General features: G+C 42.6%; 2 protein-coding genes across 2 annotated transcripts; one reads left to right on the top strand and one right to left on the bottom strand.

Annotated features, from left to right (window-relative positions):
* Positions 1-3,050: 3,050 nt before the first annotated feature.
* LOC139285155 (ribonucleoside-diphosphate reductase large subunit) lies at positions 3,051-7,493 on the bottom strand. Its single transcript, XM_070905643.1, has 4 exons — positions 7,458-7,493; positions 4,185-6,166; positions 3,527-3,715; positions 3,051-3,444 (listed from the first exon to the last, which is right to left on the bottom strand). The coding sequence occupies exons 1-4, from the start codon at positions 7,474-7,476 to the stop codon at positions 3,250-3,252; spliced, it is 2,385 nt and encodes a 794-aa protein (XP_070761744.1). The 5' UTR covers positions 7,477-7,493; the 3' UTR covers positions 3,051-3,249.
* Positions 7,494-9,020: 1,527 nt separating this feature from the next.
* qpctla (glutaminyl-peptide cyclotransferase-like a) lies at positions 9,021-13,720 on the top strand. The gene is made up of 7 exons (XM_070906181.1): positions 9,021-9,594; positions 10,758-10,904; positions 10,992-11,285; positions 11,654-11,815; positions 12,038-12,137; positions 12,218-12,334; positions 12,908-13,720. The coding sequence occupies exons 1-7, from the start codon at positions 9,376-9,378 to the stop codon at positions 13,051-13,053; spliced, it is 1,185 nt and encodes a 394-aa protein (XP_070762282.1). The 5' UTR covers positions 9,021-9,375; the 3' UTR covers positions 13,054-13,720.
* Positions 13,721-14,175: the final 455 nt, after the last annotated feature.

Raw genomic sequence — 14,175 nt, forward strand, 5'->3', positions numbered from 1 at the left:
TATCTCTAATGTAGTGCATTGTATTTGAATTTAATTTCCACTGTTGTCAGCAGTGCAGTGTCATCTCAGATCTTGTACTGGATAATTGTTTTAACCTTGAGTCATTATCACAGTACGTCTTTGAAATTATCTTTTTTTCCTAATATTTAAAACAATAGTTTTGACATTTTGGGGGAATACGCTTTATGGCGGAGAGATTTGATACCACTCCCATGTCTTTCCATGACGCTACAGCCAGCCAATGGCTATTAGCTTAGCATGAAGACTGGAAACAGGGGGAAACGGCGAGCTGGCCTGGCTCTGCCCGGTAATAAAATTACTCTAAAGCTCGCCAATTAACATGTTATATGTTGTTTGCTTCAACCCCAAAAAAAACGGGGTTGTAAAACGGACAATTTGCCGTTTTACAGAGCAGTAACTCACAGGGGTCTGTGCTGGTTGCTTGGCAACTGGCCCGGTGTTACACCGAATTCTGTGACCTGATTAGCAATTTCAGCTAGCCGCTTTTTAATCACACTTTGTCACATACTTGATTTTGATAGCGGTTACCAAACATGGTGTCCTCGTAGTAATTAGAAAACAAACATGATATAACGTGTTAATTAGTGAGCTTTAGAGGTGCTGGTTGGTGGATTTTATTACCGTTTGACACAGCCAGGCTAGCTGTTTCCCCTTGTTTCCAGTCTTTATGTTAAGCTAACCATCAGTTGGCCGTAGCTTGTAATTTAACGGGCAAACATGAGAGCGGTGTCGATGCTCTCATCTAACCACTAGAAAGTGAATAATCATATTTCCCACAACGTCAAACTATAACCGCGTCTTCTTTGCATACTAATCAAAATGAAACTGTCACCGGTAACATTTACTGTACATGAAAGTCACTAGACAACACTGAAGCTCCTTCCTATCAGAACCAGTCTGTCTGTCTGTCTGTGAGTGTGAGAGAGAGAGGATTCGTCCCTGTGTTCTGTGATAACCCAAATGAACACAAAAGACGCTATTTATACTGCTAGCTTGCTTAACGATATTGTTTACTATATCTATTTTTCATACAGAAACAATGTGTCTGTCTGTGTGTTTTGTGGATGCTGGTACTGAACGGATAATACATCCCTGCAGAGGATGGATCTTATCTTCCTGTGTTAGTTTAGATATTGCTGATAAAATTGTACTAAATTATCATCTCCTGCTCTGCCCTGTAGAAACACTACTTCTTCCCTGGTCCGACTGGAACTGTTGAACTTTCAATCCCAACTCACTCAGGTTCCTCAAGATGCTGTTAATGACACTAAACCATCATTTAGGGGTGGGCGATGTGAGGCAATGTAAATGTTTTTACTATTGTATTTATCCCTTTAATATTTCTGGGTGTGTTAGGTCATTGTAGGCAAATTAGCAGGACTGTTTCATGGCAATATTGGATTTTTATGATTTAATACCTTGATTTATAAGTTTTTAATTTGCTGGATTAGCCTGAAACAGACAAATATAAACACTTTCCATAAAGTCAACTATATCGATATCTTGATATAAAATGTCTGTATCGCCCACTCGTACTTTTAAAAATACTTTTCTTTCACTAACACAAGAGGGAACAAATGTTGTAGTCTGAGCTGGACAGAAAACTGCCATTTCCTTCTCAGTTCATAAAAAACAGCTTGCTTTCATGTTTCTACTCCCTTTAGTATTTAGTGCAGCCAGTTCCACAGTTTCAAGTTGTTGTCATCCCCTTAACTTTGATACCAGTAACGTTTATACCTGAGCCCGTTTGAACCTTTTTGTTTGGGTTCAGAAGTACTACTTTTACCAGTCTGTCATAAACAAATTCAGACTATAATGTGGTTCAGATTCTCCTCTCGTTTTATTCTGGTTTCATGGTTTCATTTTTTCATTCAGGCTCTCAGTGACGCACTCCTGTTGCTCCTCCTGTAGGAACTCCTTCCTTCACGCAGCTTCGCAGGTGTAGCTGTGGTTTTAGTATCTGCAAGTCTCGTTAGTTTGCTTATGTAAAAGGGGCAAGGTTTCTTTCTTTCTTTTGGTTTTTAAATATATTTTGTTCATGTTATGTATAATTGTAAGCTATTTATAGCAAACACAACCCTGTTGAAATATTTTGATAATTTATTTTTTAACACATTCCCACTGTTGCAGACAATAGTGAAGATGAGAGGGTACTGTGTTTTTATTTGTGTATGCTGTTTTCTGATCTCTGTACAAAACTGATTTGTATGATTCCTCATTGTTTTGTATTTTCTCGTCATCTTTTCTCTTCGTCGGTGCTTTCTGCATGTGGCAGGGGTACGTGACGCATACACAAAAAGGTTTGTTTTCTTTGGGTTGTAATAACTTGTACATTTAAAAGTGTAAATTATGTTTTCATTATTTTATAAAAAATATATTAAAAATAACTATCAGACCTTTGTTTGATTGTCATTGTTTTTGAAATGTAACATTTTCCCTCATTGCTCTTAAGTTACACAATTGTTGGTAAACTAGAGCTGCAACTTAAGTTTACAAGACAAATATATTACAATAGTTTTGAGCATTAAACATGAGCTCATGGTGAGATCTTCAAATTCCTTGTTTTCTTTAACCAAAAGTTCAAAACCCCCAAAGAAGTTTATTAAGAAAAGCAGCAAATCCTCACATTTAAACCAGAGAGCGTTTGGCACTTTTGCTTGATAAATATCTGAAGTGATTATCAGTTTGTCTATTGCAGATTTTCTGTCGTTATTACTGGAATTACTCTGGTCTTTGAAGCCTAAATGCTAAGAATTTGCAGCTTTTCTTGGTCTTGAGTCGTTCACTATTTTGATTGACTGTTCAGACCAAACAGTACAGTTCATCGTGACGGGCGTTTTCCACTTTTAGTTGATGTTTAATAGACAAATCTTCCCGTGTTCCCTCTAACAATTGATAATAAAAATCACTACTTAAAGCATTTGGCTTTTGTGAAATCAAGTTGGTTCACTTTCTACAACTCTCAAACACCATCAAACAACGTGCACGTAAAACTTTTATTTTCTATTACAAAGCAATTTTATCTCCAACATAAAATACATTTTGTATTAAGTACTTGCATTGACAGAAGTGAGTTGACAACACTTTAATAAAATTAATTTTATACATTTGACAGTGTGCACCCATGTGTGATCTTATCTCTTATATAACAGCAGACTTCAGGGTCGAGTCACAGCAGGTGCATCGGCGCAACCCAAAGCCTACGATCAGACAGGAGAGGGGCTGCGTCTAAGATCCACACATGAGGCACTCGTCTCGGTTCTCCAGAGAACACACCATGGCAGCAATGTTACGCTCTTTGATCTCCTCCTCGGAGGCCTTGACCTGCTCCTGCGCCTCCTTCAGCTTCTCCTTGTTCAGGGTGAACTGGATGGGGTTAGCAGCGGGCTTCGTCCTCAGGTAGTACATCCCTGTCTTCAGACCCTGTGGACAGATGGAGGAGTGAATTTAACACGTTCTCATTCTTTATCCTTCTGTTCCGATTCGTTCTCCAGGTCTCACTTACTTGTTTCCAGCCGTAAAAGTGCATGCTGGTCAGTTTGCCGTAGTTCGGCTCTGCGATGTGGATGTTCAGGGACTGGCTCTGGTCAATGAAGGCACCGCGGTCGGCGGCCATCTTGATTATGGTCTTCTGGGAAATTTCCCACACAGTTTTATAGAGCTGCTTCAGATCGGCTGGAATCTCTTCAATGTCCTGTTGAAGCAAACAAAAAGTGAAAAAGGGGTTTAAAAAAAGGGAAAAAATGTGTGCATCTTCGGTTTTTTATGATAGTAAATTTTATATTTTAGGGTTTCTGACTGTTGGCAGCTGGCAATTTCAATATGTCACCTGAATTTATGGAGGCCAATTTTGACTATTTTCTGACATTTTATGAACAAATTGATTAATCAGATGAATCAATAAGTAAAGTAATCATTCTTGGTTCTCCCAGTACAATTATTACAAAATTAACCAACTGGAAGTATTTCCGTAATTATTTCTAGTTAATCACAACTAGGGCTGCAACTAACGTTGTTTTCTTAATCAATTTATCATTTAGTCTATAAAATGTCTTAAGTCTGGAGCTCACATAAGCAGATAACGATAGAAACAAAATAATGAAATCAGCATCTTGACAGTTTAATTCCTGAAATGAGACCTGGACGTGATGTGGACGGATTACCTGAATGGACCCGTTGTGAGCTATCAGCTGGTTCTTCATCTCCTCGCTCCACAGTCCCCTCTCCGTCAGGTCTTTGAGCAGATGAGGATTCACGATCTGAAACTCTCCAGAGAGGACCCTGCGGGTGTAGATGTTGCTGGTGTAGGCTTCGATAGACTCGTTGTTGCCCAGGATCTGGGCGGTGGAGGCCGTGGGCATCGGGGCCAACAGCAGGCTGTTCCTCACGCCATGCTTGGCAATCTTCTCCTTCAGCAGTTTCCAGTCCAGCAGGTCGGTGGGCGTCTTCTCCCACATGTCGTACTGCAGGATGCCCTTGCTGACAGGAGAGCCTTCGTACGTCTCATAGGGGCCGAGCTCAGCGGCCAGCTCGCAGCTCGCCTCCAGGGCGGCGTAGTAGATGGTCTCAAAGATCTGAATGTTCAGAAGCTGAGCCTCAGGGCTTTCGAACGGGTAACGCATGAGGATGAAGGCATCTGCTAAACCCTGGACACCGATTCCTATTGGTCGGTGGCGCTTGTTGGACTTTTCAGCTTCGGGCACTGGGTAGTAGTTAATCTCAATGATCTTGTTCAAGTTTTTGACGATTACTTTGGTCACATGTGCTAGTTTTTTAAAGTCAAATGTCCGCTCGGGGCTGACATACATGTTGAGCGCGATGGAGGCCAGGTTACAGACGGCTACCTCATCCTGACTGGTGTATTCAACGATTTCTGTGCAGAGGTTGCTGCTTTTGATTGTGCCCAAATTCTGGTGGTTGCTCTTCCTGTTGCAGGCATCTTTGTACAGCATGTATGGCGTACCGGTTTCTGTCTGAGACTCGATAATGGCGTGCCACAGCTGCTGAGCCTTCACCACACGCTTGACCCTCCCCTCTTTCTCATATGTGGTGTAGAGCTTCTCAAACTCCTCCCCCCAGCACTCGTCCAGGCCGGGGCACTCGCTTGGACACATCAGAGACCAGTCCTGGTTGCTCTCCACTCTCTTCATGAACAGGTCGGGGATCCACATGGCATAGAAAAGGTCCCTGGCCCTCTGCTCCTCCTTTCCTGTGTTCTTCTTCAGCTCCAGGAAGTCAAACACATCAAAGTGCCAGGGCTCCAGGTACATGGCGAAGGCTCCAGGTCTCTTGTTGCCACCCTGGTCGACATAACGTGCTGTGTTGTTGTAAACTCTCAGCATGGGGACTAGCCCGTTGGAGTTGCCATTGGTGCCAGCGATGTAGCTCCCCGTTGATCTGATACAGCTGACCGCCACGCCGATTCCTCCAGCGGACTTGGAGATGAGGGCACATTGCTTCAGCGTGTCATAAATGCCTTCGATGCTATCGTCTTTCATGGCGAGCAGGAAGCAGCTGGACAGCTGTGGCCTGTTGGTTCCTGCATTGAAGAGCGTAGGGGAGGCGTGGGTGAACCACTTCTCTGACAGCAGGTTGTAGGTCTCGATGGCTGCGTCAATATCCGTTTTGTGGATCCCAACAGCAACTCTCATGAGCATGTGCTGCGGTCGCTCTGCCACTTTGCCGTTGATCTTCAACAGGTAGGACCGCTCCAGTGTCTTGAAGCCAAAGAAGTTGTAAGAGAAATCCCGGTCAAAAATGATGGCAGAGTTGAGGCGGTCTTTGTTCTCGAGAACAATGTCGAGCGTCTCCTTGGAGATCATGGGAGAGTGGCGTTTGTTTAAGGGGTTGATGTAGTTGTAGAGGTCCTCCATCACGTCACTGAACACCTTCTTCGTCTCTTTGTGCAGGTTTGAGACAGCGATCCGTGCAGCAAGGATAGCATAGTCGGGGTGTTTGGTTGTGAGAGTGGCGGCAATCTCTGCTGCCAGCGTGTCGAGCTCCACGGTGGTGACGCCGCTGTACAAACCCTGGATCACCTTCATCGTAATCTGGGCCGGATCCACAAAGTCGGAGTTCAGTCCGTAGCACAGCTTCTGGATGCGAGAGGTAATTTTATCAAACATGACGCGCTCCTGGCGCCCATCTGAAAAACAAACAAACACTTCTCAGTTAACCCAATCACCACTGTCTGAAAATGTTAAGTCAGCAAAATTATACAATCAATAAACAGTATGAAACTATTAGCTGCCTCAATAAGTATCAATCATGATAAATCACCGTAAATCCAGTTCTTTGTCAAACAGGATTTTTCAATGTTTTTTAAACAATGCATTTAGAGCTGATACAGATACAGATTATAAGAATATTAGTCAACCTCAAACATTTTGTCAACACATTTAACTAAAATATGTTGGCATCAGCTGGCTTCTTCTTGGACCATGTGGATTCACTATATCTTTGTGTCCATTGTCCATTTTATAAAATAATTCATAAGTAAGTAGAAGTACAAACGTATTAGCATCAAAATATACTAATACCAAAAGTGAAAGTACTAATTACGCAGAATGGCCCATTTTAGGATCTAATATTTTATATGAAGTTACTGGATTATAATTATTGATGCATTGATGTGTTCATCCCTTTAATGTTGCAGCTGGTAAAAAGTGGAGGTGATTATAATTACTTTATATACTGCTAAGTAGATTAACCTTTTATCATATATCATCATTTATTAGTTTATTTATGCAGCATTTTTTGTGAAATATACTTGGTTCCAGTATTAATCCAATCTGCACAGATGTATGGTCAAAGAACTTGTGGTGTTGAACTCAGCTACTTGACACTGTGGTCCCAAAGTCTAACATCACTGTAAAGAGTTTAGTTTTCCTGGCCAACAAAACTGCTCAACCTAAGCAAGTAAACATCATTTCATATGACCAAAACCTCACGGAGCTCCACACTGACACTCAGGTGGGCCTATCTAACTCTATCTTTTGGCGCCAACTATGACAAAGACTTATGGCCATAACCACTAACATCAATGAAAACCTTCAGCCAACGGGCTCAGAAATAACATTTTAATTAGTTAACGTCAATGTTCACTTGTTTGGCCAGCTGGCCATCCACCACGACTTGCTTGTTAAGCTGACGGTAATACAACGCTGTAGCCTGCTGTGTTAACACTTGTTAACTATGTTAATTAAGTTAACTTACGGAGGGCTACTAGCTAATGTTAACTAACCGCTTCACGCTGCGTCACCGACTACAGCATGGCGCATTAAGTTTCGTTTGTGATATAACACCTCAGTCAGGCTGAGGCAGCAGATGAGTCGCTGTCATTTCATAATTACTGGTAAATCCACGTGATTGACAGTGATAGCACTGAAGCTAACTGAGGCCTGGGTTACTCCATGACAACAGAAAAAGGTGCTCACCTCGCTTGATAACATGCATACTGTCAACGTGTGATGTTACTCGTCTCCCGAGAAAACGGCAGCTCTCCAGCTACAAGTTTATCTTCTCCTCGGTGTCAAAATGTGTGGATGAACACGGACTCCGTCAAAGACTCCGGTAAGAAAGCGCGAATAACTCCCCAAAAGTCCCGCTAACGTTTTATTTGTAGGGAACGCGTAACCACTGTGGGCGGAGAACGAGAGGCGTATTGACCAATCAGCAGCAAAATAACGCGGGACTTCGTGTCTGAGGACCAATCACAAGAGTTCATAATGTCAGCTTCCTCTTCCGTTCATTTTCTCGGATGAAAATCTGGCGGGATGGAGAAGTAGGTCATGAAACATGTTTTGTTCAGACCTGATGCAAAATGACCAACCATCCCTCACATAAGGCACAAGAGTGTATTCACTCTGTGTTCTCACAATTTCTTTTCTGAAAATATCTTACAAATACACTCCCAGCCAAAGCATTAAAATCAAATATTCCTGCAAACTCAAGCAAGCAAGGAAATTAAAAAAGAGGAGAATGATGCAATCATTTGGATGGGTGTGTAAGGGAAAATGAAGTTTAGAAAACCAGTTGACACCAACATGACACCAGTTTTATTGAAATGTTTAATTTACATTTAGAAAATAGGCTACATGTTTCATGTATTTATTTCATATACGCAGCACAGTTGGTAAAGGTGGAATTAATATTTGTTCCTTTGCACTATTTGTATTTGTTTACAAGTTACAGAAACACTTGACTTGTATATAGACATTGTATGCTGTTGGTCAGTTATATACACACCTTTTTTCACCTTATTCTATTAATCTTTGTTCAACTTTATTGTCCTTTTAGCTGTATGTCTATTTCTATCTAACCCTTCCTGTAAATTGTTCTTGTAACTGTGTGTAAGTACATCGAGAGCAACTTAAAACCAGAGTCAAATTCCTTATGTACACATACTTGGCCAATAAATCTCATTCTGATTCTGATTAATTATAACTTCTTTATATACTGCTGGGTAGTTTAATCTATAATAATACATTGTGATTAATTGTTGATTATATTTTGAATTAATAATCGGATTCTGCAAAGTAACTAGTAACTAAAGCTTTAAAATAAATGTAGTGCAGTAAAAAAAAAAGTACTTGCCACTGAAATGAAGAGTGGAAGTATAAAGTAGCTTAAAATAGAATTAATCAAGTAAAATACAAGTACCATGCATAAATGCATTTAGTCACTTTACATGATGGCGTCTTAATGTCGTATTGAACTGTATTTCATCTCAGTCTGTAGTACCCCTCCAGTCCAAGAGGTGGCGTTAACCGCACCACAGCGCTGTTTGCCAAACACCATATAAGCCCTCAAAGAAGTTACGCCATTTAACCAGAAACGATGTCTCGTATGGAGAAGGCGTAAAATGTGTACATTTTTTATATGGATTTCTGCACCGGAGGAGTTATGACAAGTTTGCTACATGCTCACGTTGTTGCAGTTCTTCTCATTAGTAGCTGTTAGCGGATGAAAATGAGTTAAACATCAGTAAAGAGTTGCTGCTCGCTAAACGGCAGAAGCTAGAGGTAGACTGAATGAATGTTTATGTGTAAATTGTTGTGTTTCCTGGATTAACTTGATCCAAACAACACTTAAGCCAACCATGTCGTCAAAGAACTGGGCTGCTAGAGTCGCATCGAGGACTGGGATCACGAAAGACAGTCTATCAAATGCGGAGGATGGATGTTGTAACTGGACCACAGACTGACAGATTGTGCCAGTTTTCCTCGAGTCGGCTTCAGATACGAGCCAGCGTCCCTCTCGACTTCCTGTGTGGATTTCCCTCCTACATGCTCCACCGGTCAGTATTGACACGTAGCTGTTTGGGCTGACGGATCGATATTACACAAACAAGTCATGTCCAGGTCCAGTCGGCGGTACAAGCCTCTGCAGCAGAGCAACGGCAGCGGCTCTTTCCCCGGCTGTGACCGGGTGCGGATGCCCCGGGCCCGGGTGCTGCTGCTCTGTCTCGTCGGGGTTCTGGTGCTGGCGGTGGTGCTGGGAGTCTACCTGTCCAACGACACCACCAATGAAAATGAGAACCGCATGCCAGCCGCAGATCTGACCAAAGACAGGGTAAGAGTAATGCCACATACATAAACACAGACTCTAAAACTTGTCTGTTGTGGGACTAGTTTGGTCCTCAAAGAGTTAATTGTCAGTGAAATATAATAACCACAACCAGATGGTGCTGCATTGTCTGGACTTCTGTGTTACAGCATCTCATAGTAACCAGATATAAGACGTGTCAGTCGTCACAAAGACTCATAATGATTACAACTATTTTGATGAACTATTAATCGTTTAAGCAAAAATGCCAAATAATCTCTGATTCCAGATTGATGCTTTTATTTGTTTTATGTGATGATAAACTTGACGTCTTTTAAAGATCCCCTCCACATATATTTAAGACTACTGTATCTGATATGATTTTTAAAATTACCTTCTCCGTCATTGAAAAATCCAGAATCTATGAATGTGCAAATATGTTTTGTTACAAGTGTTTTACTACTTGATATAAGATGTCTTGTACTTAACTGAAAAGTCCATTCTCAGTTTATGTGCACAATTTCCACATGACTGTTGTGTAAGTTTGCAACAAAACAACTTGTGATGTCTGTATTGTAAAAATCAGATTTATGATGAGCACAGAGAAACTTTCACCCTTCAGCAGATGAATGTGTGAAAACGTTCTTATAGTGTCAAACTCTGCACAAACATCACTCTGCACAGTGAAGCTCAGACATACAAGTGAAGAGACAAAAAACTCAACACATTTTTGAGTGGAGGCGGGGGGGGGGAAACAAGCGATCTGATACCATCATCTTGGACGTGCAGGAAATTGTGATGTGCTTTTTTCCCACTATTTTCAATCATTTTACACACGGAACGATTAATTAAAAAACAGAGAAAATAATTGGAAAGTAATCATTTGTTGATGTTTGACGTAGTCCATCTGCCCAGTCACTTGTCATTCAAGCCAAGTCAATTTTATTCATATAGTCCCAAATCACAAATGTGCCTCAAAGGTTTCATGTGTTTTCAATGTTTTTAAGGGGAAAGTAACAGGGAGAAACTTCAGGAAGAACAACAGAGGAGCGATCCCTCTTCCACGGGCAGATATGCAAAAGATGCTGCATGTACAGAATAGAGTTGACAGAAATGACACTTGCTTTTCTTGCTTTTCCTCTTCCCATATTTTGCTTTTTAATCATTAATCTTATCTCCTGTCCATCCAGTTGTCCCACAAACCCAGTAAGTGCTCTCCAGCTCAAATCCGCCGTCTGGCCTCTCAGGTGGACGGTACTCGCCTGTGGGAGACTCACCTGAAGCCCATCCTAACAGAGAGGCTCCCAGGGACACAAGGTAGCCTGGCTGTACAGCAGGTGCGTGTAAATACTTACAGTTTCCTCCTCTTTGCTCTCAAAAGTTTCCTCCCTCGTCTTTACTCCCCCCTCTCTGCTCCACTTCAGCACATCACCTCCACTCTGTCTTCGCTGTCTGCTGGCTGGGCCGTAGACTTGGACTCCTTCCAGTCTTCCACCCCTCGCGGCCAGGTCACGTTCACCAACATCGTTGCTACTCTGGACCCTTCGGCCCCCCGCAGGCTGCTCCTGGCCTGCCACTACGACTCCAAGGCTCTGCCTCCAGACCCCCGGTCCCCAGAGAAGGTGTTTCTGGGGGCCAGTGACTCTGCGGTGCCCTGTGCTATGATCCTTGAGCTCGCCACCTCTCTGGACGCCCAGCTTAGATCATTCAAACAGCAGGTGTGTGCTCGGTTGTGTGTTGTTACATGTGCGTTGACGTCTGACAGATTAGTTTCCTATTAGTTTAGTACTTTCCTGTGTTTCTTCCTGTAGCAAAGAGAAAAAGCCTGAGGTGCTGACGAGTAGTTTTTTTTTCTTATACTCTCATTTCATCCCTGTGGCTCTTTGCCTGCAGTAAAGGGTAGAAAATGCTGACTCCAGCCCCTTGTTTTCTCTGCAGCAGTCATCTGTAAATAGCAGTATCTCTCCAGAGGCTGTGAGTTATGTAGTTACCGTAGGAACACACTCTGCGACATCACTGCAGGAAGAGAAACTGACCTCAGCTTTTTTGTAAAGTGCATTTTAATTGGATTCCTCTCTCCTCCTAGAAACTTCCAGTGTCTCTTCAGCTGGTGTTTTTTGATGGGGAGGAGTCATTTGAAGAGTGGACCGCCACAGACTCTCTGTACGGCTCCCGTCACCTGGCTGAGCGCATGGCCATCACGCCTCACCCCGCAGGCTCCACACACACCACCATGCTTCAGGCTGTGGTGAGGAAACTGTGCCGAAACACACGTTCTTCACGGTTCATTTCACATCCGGATCCAGACACACACTAAATTATGTATGACCAGGCTGAATTTAGCAGACTGCCTTAACAGCCCGTTTTTTAAACTTAACAATAGCAGCAGGTCTGTTGTACTAGGCTCAAAAGGAAACTCGATATGCAGTCGCCACTTCCAGCTGCTGACCCCTGTCTTTTGACTCTTCAGGACCTCTTTGTGCTGCTCGACCTGCTCGGTGGTCCTGATCCGCTGATTGCGAATCACTTTGATAACACGGCGCGCTGGTTTGACCGTCTGATCGCTGCAGGTGAGCACTGGCTGTAACTTTTTCATGCATATTCAAAATCCCTCTCTTGTTGTGCGCCCTAACTCTGCCCTCGCTCTCAGAGAAGAGACTCCACCGACAGGGGCTTCTGACGTCTCACCCCTCAGAGCAGACGTATTTTAGGAAGGATGTGTACCTTGGGCCGGTACAAGACGACCACATCCCCTTCCTTCACAAAGGTGAGTAATAACTCCTCCAGATGTTGCACAGGAGACCGTCCCTTTTTTCACCAGCCCAGGTGCTCATGCAGGCATTTGTCATCTCCTGCCAAGACCAATGCACCTGCAAGCTGCAGCGTTTTACAGCTCACATTCGGTTCAAGAGCCATGGTTAAAGCCTCCTCCCCTCTGGACGAGAGCCACTCCGAGGACCTTGTGGCCATTCATGTAATAAACTGATGTCAGGACAGTAGAGTCGCATCTTTTTAAGCTACACCATGACACGTCAGCTTTTCAGGACATGTTCCTCTTGTTGCTATGGATGTTGAATGCACTTATTGTAAGTCGCTACGGACAAAAGCATCTGCCAAATGAGTGTAATGTAATATAGTAAAGTCTAACATGGCTGTGTTATAATGTGTGTGTGTGTGTGTGTGTGGTCTATTGCACATGTCTTTTAATAATGAGTTTTGAATCCTGACCTCACTTTCCCATGATGAAAAAACATTAGAAAAGTTGCTCCTGGAGTTTGTGTTAGGATGTACTGTGTCAGTCAGTCCTCATCTCTATCTCCCCTCCCCCACACTCATACAGGTGTCCCTGTGCTCCATGTCATCGCCACTCCCTTCCCACAGTTCTGGCACACGCTGGATGACACAGAGGAGAACATGCACCGTCCCACTGTGGTGAACCTGACCAAGATCATGGCCGTGTTTCTGGCAGAATACCTGGGCTTCTGAACACCAAAACACTGACAGATACTTGTGATGAGGGTCCACACTGCTGTCATCTGAAGACACCTGTACTGGTGGTGTTTGTCACATGGATGACAGATAATTGCTAAATGACCAGCGTGAAATGGACCCAAATATACAAGAGAACTAAAGTGTACTGTTATCAGGGACACCAGCTAAAACCCTATCAAAGACCCTACTGGACTCACCAGTCCACCTTTGTTTCACATGAGGGATGAGTTGGAGACCCCTGTCCAGATGTGTGAGCGTGTGATGTGGATAGAAAGAGTCTTAATTAAAATGTTAATAGTTCTGGGATCATGGTACTGGAGGAACAGTCAGCAAAGTGTGAAATTGATTTTCTTTTTTGCTTGAATCCTGTGAAAAAAAAAAAAAACCTTTGCATTTATTTCCCACGTTAATATGATGGAGATGCACTAATGTCCTCTTAAAGACAGACTTTGTAACCAGTTGAGCTCTCTGAGCTGCTGTGAACGCAGTTCATACGACAGGTCATATCTGTGAATAATCCCATTGGCTTCACTTGAGTGAGGATCATCTTGGCTTTATGACCTGCTGTTATTAACTGCTAGATATATGACATGGCTATACTGCACAGTTTGTGTCGGGGCAATGATGTTATTTTACACCATGTAAAAGGTGAAGTGAGAGTCTGCAATAAAGTTTAAAATAATTTTATTCATTCTCTTAGAATTTGATGTAATTGTGGAAAGTAAAAAATGCTGTTACCAGAAAGAATCTGTAACTTCTAGATTCAGCACATACAGGATCATTTTACCAGCATAGTCCCATCTTATCTTCCCTTTTAACAAGCTGAAGAACCTGATTTCTGTAAATGTTTTGATGCTATGTGGGAATATTGTGTTTTATAAGGACGAGTGAGAGACCCTCCAAAGTGTGGATACCACCCCAGGGGTGCACAGCACATCTGTGAACTGGTATGCTGAATTTAATCCAGTCATATGATGTATGTATGGTGTTCTGAATATGTTTTAAATCACGCTGAAATATCTGCCAAGTCATGTTTTGAAAAGTACTTCTTTTACTGACATCAACAAATAGACTTTACATTCAAGGAGAAGCAAAACAGTTAAAAAACATATTGTA

Source organism: Enoplosus armatus, chromosome 5, assembly GCF_043641665.1.
Source record: "Enoplosus armatus isolate fEnoArm2 chromosome 5, fEnoArm2.hap1, whole genome shotgun sequence".
Classification (NCBI taxonomy): Eukaryota; Metazoa; Chordata; class Actinopteri; order Centrarchiformes; family Enoplosidae; genus Enoplosus; species Enoplosus armatus.

What these genes read in the sequence shown, in the direction of transcription:
- LOC139285155 (XM_070905643.1), bottom strand. An exon ending in CTCACAACGGGTCCATTCAG is followed by an intron (nt 3,716 to 4,184) that starts GTAATCCGTCCA and finishes TTGCTTCAACAG; the next exon opens with GACATTGAAGAGATTCCAGC. An exon ending in ACTTTTACGGCTGGAAACAA is followed by an intron (nt 3,445 to 3,526) that starts GTAAGTGAGACC and finishes ATCTGTCCACAG; the next exon opens with GGTCTGAAGACAGGGATGTA.
- qpctla (XM_070906181.1), top strand. Translation starts at nt 9,376, where the DNA reads ATGTCCAGGTCCAGTCGGCGGTACAAGCCTCTGCAGCAGAGCAACGGC. An exon ending in CCACCATGCTTCAGGCTGTG is followed by an intron (nt 11,816 to 12,037) that starts GTGAGGAAACTG and finishes TTGACTCTTCAG; the next exon opens with GACCTCTTTGTGCTGCTCGA. An exon ending in TGACCGTCTGATCGCTGCAG is followed by an intron (nt 12,138 to 12,217) that starts GTGAGCACTGGC and finishes CCTCGCTCTCAG; the next exon opens with AGAAGAGACTCCACCGACAG.